Source organism: Limulus polyphemus, unplaced genomic scaffold (genome assembly GCF_000517525.1).
Source record: "Limulus polyphemus unplaced genomic scaffold, Limulus_polyphemus-2.1.2 Scaffold595, whole genome shotgun sequence".
Taxonomy (NCBI): domain Eukaryota; kingdom Metazoa; phylum Arthropoda; class Merostomata; order Xiphosura; family Limulidae; genus Limulus; species Limulus polyphemus.
The window spans coordinates 245,813-251,724 of record NW_013666205.1 but is presented as its reverse complement, the minus strand read 5'-3'; the positions used below and the strand labels follow the sequence as shown (position 1 = coordinate 251,724).

General features: G+C 33.7%; 1 protein-coding gene across 2 annotated transcripts in view; it reads left to right on the top strand.

Moving 5' to 3' along the window:
• The window catches only part of LOC106459339 (mediator of RNA polymerase II transcription subunit 13-like), an 80,897-nt gene that overhangs the window by 7,321 nt on the left and 67,664 nt on the right, over positions 1-5,912 (top strand). For both annotated transcript variants that reach the window (XM_022385817.1, XM_022385816.1), the window contains exon 2: positions 3,496-3,757. In XM_022385817.1, the coding sequence (XP_022241525.1) occupies positions 3,496-3,757 (262 nt within the window). The remainder of the gene's footprint in view (positions 1-3,495; positions 3,758-5,912) is intronic.

The window sequence follows — 5,912 nt, the reverse complement described above, 5'->3', positions numbered from 1 at the left end:
TGATGTCAAACGAACATGCATCCTCATTCATCCTGATTTTTTTGGTGAAATCTACGTCTTTTTGTCTCAAAACTGCGCGTTGTGGTTTTTCTTTTATGTATTGCGTTATGACGTTTTGCGAAAAATCTGTCCGCGATGGAGAAAAATGGATATCATTTTCGGATTCAGCATACAGGAATTACTGAAGAAAATGTAAAAATTTCAAGACAGTAAAACCATCGCAGGCCTGTGTAATCATTAGTATATTTAAAAATAGCTGGTATTTCCATATACCAAACAGTGTGTTAGAATTAGGATATTTTTAGGTTAAGTATTCAGTTTATGGTGGTGTTCTGTGTGTAATATACGAAATATATATTAACACTCTTAGTTACAACATCTGTCTGTTTACTTGAAAAAATATGAATATGTTTAAAGTAAAATGCTACGACACCGCACCCTACTGGGCAAGCTAAATATACTTTGTATTTATTAAGAAGTATTATTAGCTTAGAGTGTTAAAGTTTACGACGAAATATGAAGATTACAATACTATTGTTAACATGTAACAGGATAATATTATGTTTATTTGGTATATATATATATTTGAAAATATTTAGAATAAGATGCTACGACATTGCATTCTGTTGTGTAAACTAAAGACACTTTATATTATTTCTGTCCGTAACATGAAAAAAGAATTAGTTTAGACTTTAGAGCGTTAAAGTTTATAACAAAATATGTTGGTTAATATTGTTAACATGTAGAATATTCATCTTTAAACATTGATATATCATTAAGATTCATTTGTTTTCTACACTGTACTTTTAAATGATACATTCAAAGATAAAAAAGGATGTTATGTTATATACTTACTTTTTTAAAGAGTTAGCTTAGATGTGTGAAGCTGGTGAGTGAAAGTTAATCGATAAACACACAGAATTAGTCTATTATGTGTAAAGTTGGTGAGTGAAAGTTAATCGATAAACACGCAGAATTAGTCTATTATGTGTAAAGTTGATGAGTGAAAGTTAATCGATAAACACGCAGAATTAGTCTATTATGTGTAAAGTCGATGAGTGAAAGTTAATCGATAAACACACAGAATTAGTCTATTATGTGTGAAGTTGATGAGTGAAAGTTAATCGATAAACACAGAATTAGTCTATTATGTGTAAAGTTGGTGAGTGAAAGTTAATCGATAAACACACAGAATTAGTCTATTATGTGTAAAGTTGGTGAGTGAAAGTTAATCGATAAACACACAGAATTAGTCTATTATGTGTGAAGTTGATGAGTGAAAGTTAATCGATAAGCACACAGAATTAGTCTATTATGTGTGAAGTTGATGAGTGAAAGTTAATCGATAAACACACAGAATTAGTCTATTATGTGTGAAGTTGATGAGTGAAAGTTAATCGATAAACACACAGAATTAGTCTATTATGTGTAAAGTTGATGAGTGAAAGTTAATCGATAAACACACAGAATTAGTCTGTTATGTGTAAAGTTGGTGAGTGAAAGTTAATCGATAAACACACAAAATTAGTCTATTATGTGTAAAGTTGATGAGTGAAAGTTAATGGATAAACACAGAATTAGTCTATTATGTGTAAAGCTGATGAGTGAAAGTTAATGGATAAACACACAGAATTAGTCTATTATGTGTGAAGTTGATGAGCGAAAGTTAATCGATAAACACACAGAATTAGTCTATTATGTGTGAAGTTGATGAGCGAAAGTTAATCGATAAACACACAGAATTAGTCTATCTTGCTCTGCCGTATTAAACTCAACGCTTAACTGTAATTCGTGACGTTTGAACAAACAGAAGCGTGATGCCAAAACCAGGCAAAATGGAAGAAGAAAGTGATATCTTCTATTAGCGTCCTTATCCTTTTAACAGTATCTGCTATTGTGTTTATGGGGAGGCACTTGAGATGCCTTGTATAAACACAAAAGTGCACGGTTACACAGAACCAAAGTGTTGTCATAATATTTTAATATCTGATGATTACGCCCAGTTATGAGAAGTGGATTGTAGCACGTGACTAGAAGTGTGTAATAAGATCAAGCGTTATTATAAACAGGTACATCTTTTAAGTTTAGTATTGGAATTTAACACTCCAAGTTAAAGAGAACTGGGAAGAGGAATAAATTGTTTGCTACGGAGTTTTTCCGTCTGTACGTGCACTAATATTTTTGTTAATTAATACCAGAATAATCTGGAATGTACGCCGTAATTATGCATAAAATTAACGGATTTATGTGTTATTGTTTTTTTTGAATAACATTTTAGTAACACCTTATTTTATGTATTTGTAAGGTGTTTTTCGTGAAGAGCCTCTAGCTGAAACGTCGGAACAAAAACAAAAATATCCAAATTTTTTTTTCTTGGAGTTGTGGTTTTCAAAGTAGTAATGTAGCTTTACATCTGATAGGAAGCTACTTAATTATTTTGTGTATATGTGCTCTTCGGTTAATTTCCCAGTTTGAACAGAATTTTTGCTTGTTTTTTTATAAATTAGATTAATCTTGTAGATAGGTTTCATGCTGTCGATATTCATATTTGATTTTACACATTAAATGGGAACAAACGTACGTTTTATTCACACTCTACCTAAAGAAAGATGTATCAAATGATTGAACATAAACTGCCCTTGAAGGTTTCTAACAGTGTTTATTTTTAAAAACTTTATAAAGTATTTTATTATAATATTTGGCAACAAGAATGATTAAAAACTACAAAACACGTGTCTGTACCAGAGATACAAAAAGTCAACGAATAACAACGTTTCGCATTGAAGCGAATAGTTATAAGACGCCTTAATTGTGGGTAAAAACATAGGAAGTAATAGAATGTAGAATGGTAAAGTACAAAAACAAACAACCATGTCTTTGTTATGTCTTCATTGAATGATCAGCAGAAGATCTGGTACATCTATTTATTTGTGCGAATTAGAGATGAGTTCTCTTGTATGTGTTTAAAAGACAAGTATTTTGGTGACCGCCCAGTATTCCGAAGTATTCAAAAATGAATGAATAAATAAATTCGTAGGTCCATAATAGATGAATGCAGCCTCAAATGAAAAGGTTAAAAGGTAGTTCAGGGGACCAGCCGCCCCTGATGGCTTGCTCTTGTTTTAAACACAAACAACAGAAATATTTGAATCGACATTGTATTGTATAGCTCATTGCACTGGCTCGACGTCCAGATAATTTTACTGACTGGAAACATGTGTAATGAGTCGGGGATATAACATTCATTGTCACAGAACTGTGGAATAAGACTCTTGAATGTCGATTCTCCCAGAAGGGCTAGATTCCCAACTCCAATCCTAATATTTTAACTGTTAAAAAAACAACTTACATCTTCAGATCGGGTCTTTGGAGTAATGAGCACTAACGGGCCGTCACCAATATTTTGGTGTTACTCACCAACAGTTAGAGGGTTTGAGGAAACTACATTGATGTTTTAGGTTTTTATAATAAGTGCTTCGTTTTTTTTTTCCCTAGGCCGATTTGTGTGGAATAAAATGGCGCCGTCTATGTGCTGACAGTATTTTATGTGTGGACCCACTGGACGACCCTGTGTTATCTTCTTACAGTAAATGTCTAGCCGCTGGCATTCTGTGTGTTTGGCGGCGTGTAGCCTCGCGACCTGGCCCTGACTCTCATCGCCCAGCGGACACAAATCAATTGAGTTATAACAAAGAATTGTGGATATTTTGGTACGGGGAAGAACCCGATTTGTCTGGACTAGTGTCGGGTCTAACAGGTATTCTTAGAAAGTTTTTTTTTATGTATCCATATAGAAATACGAGTATATATATAGTGAGTTGTCAGATGCTAACTATTAAAATGTATGACTGTTGCTCTAGATAAGTTTTTTTAATATAGACACCAGTATAAAGTTATTAATCATTTCAAGCTGAAACAAATAAAGTTAAATAGACTTTAAGATGAACTGCGACTCCTCGAGCCACCTGTATACTAATTATCGGTTATATACCCATGTATGATCTGTATTTAGTCGATTTTTGAATTCCACTCATAACTGTTTACAAAACGACAAAAGTTTTGTATGTAAGCATTTGTCTCTACATAATATAAACGAAGACAAAACATTTCGGAAGAGTCGTGAGGGCGCCCCAGAAATGGAGGATCAATGATATTTTTTTTTTTGGGGGGTCTTTGGTTTGACTGATCTAATTTATTGGAAAGTTATTCAGATGTAAGACGTTGTTCGAAATGATAATATAAAGTCGGATATTGTAGTTTTCAGATTTGAGCCCCCATGTATGAGTCAAGGGAGTTTTGAGGATAGGATCCGCGGATTTACATGAAAATTAGCAGGAACGTGTAATGGGATCTTTCAAAATAAACATGCATGCATAGTTTAAAAAAAATCAGAGCTTTCAGAAATGGCATTGTGGAGTTTCATGAAAAATTTTACGAACATGTTAATGGTAGTTTAAAACAAGAATCTACTTTTAGGTTTTAGAAGCATTCAGTTTCGCCTACTATTTGAGAATAAAGGGGGATTTGGGGGCTTTCAGGATTTGCTGAACGTATTTACTTGAAAGTGACAAGAACATTTAAATTATGGTTCAAAGGAAAGGTGTGTGTGTGTGTTGGTTTTTTTGGGGGGGGGGGTAAGTTACAAGTGTGTATTACACATATTATTCTCTAAAATATAAAATGTGATTCACATTGTTTTTTATGTGAATAACTCACGTCATCGGAACTAAAACTGCTGTTTCTCGAACTGTTTCAAGGCATTTCACGAAGGAATGTAATCTTTGGAAAATTAAGTCACACGTACACTGATGACGTAATAAGAGTAACATAGAGCAAAAAAGTGAAATGTGGCGAGAAGGTTCAGAACTAAGAAATGGAAATAAGTACGGTATTTAAAATAACTTAAGAAACGTAAAGTAAAATATATCTATAAAACACAACAACATCCTACTGTTACTTTTTTACGTGTCAAACGTAGTAACAGTTTATAAACCCATTAAGAAATTATGATTAGATAAATTAACCTTACTGCTATGATATGATTGTATATCCAAAGTATGTCATGCCTTAGGTTGTTGACCAGAAATCTGAGTTGAACTTTATACCAGCCACACAGACTGCTTCATTGTTGTCAATAGCCAGTGAACTATTTGTCTGATATGAACAAAATTAAGCTCCCTCTAGTGAGTGCTTTCACGTGTGCTGAGTTTGAGGATTATCAGAACAAGCGGTGTTTACAGTTCACTGTCGTCCCGCGTGCTTTAAATGTATCATCATGACAGTATCGACCATATATTTTATCACTTCAGCCTTTGGAAGGAAAGAAAAAAAAACTCAATAAAGGTTACTGGAAGTAACGATTAACTTTGACTATATATATATATGGACAAAGAAAATTGTTATCAAGAATTTTGTTAAATTATAACACTTCGATATCTTCTCAACGACACAGGCGCGAAAAACCATTTTTCAAATTACAAACACGTGCAATCAGTTCATGTAACCTTGTTTTTAAAGAGTTATCCAAAGATTTATGTCGAAGTGTGAAACTCATACGAGTTTGTTTAATGTAATAATAATAAGAAAATGAAAGATATATACAACATTGAACCCCTCCCCCTTTTATTTCCCTCAGCTTGGATATAATTTTAGCACGTGACGTTTTTTTCAGTGAAACTTACAAACGAGAATTATCTTATTTCAAAACGTTCATTTCATTGGTTTGCTTGACCAGTGGCTTCCAACTGACGAGCCCGGCATGGCCAGATGGTTAGGGCGCTCGACTCGCAATCTGTGGGTCGCGGGTTCAAATCCCTGTCCCAACAAACAAGCTCGCCCTTTCAGCCGTTATAAAGCGTTATAAAGCGATGGTCAATCCCACTATCCGTTGGTAAAATAGAAGCCCAAGAGTT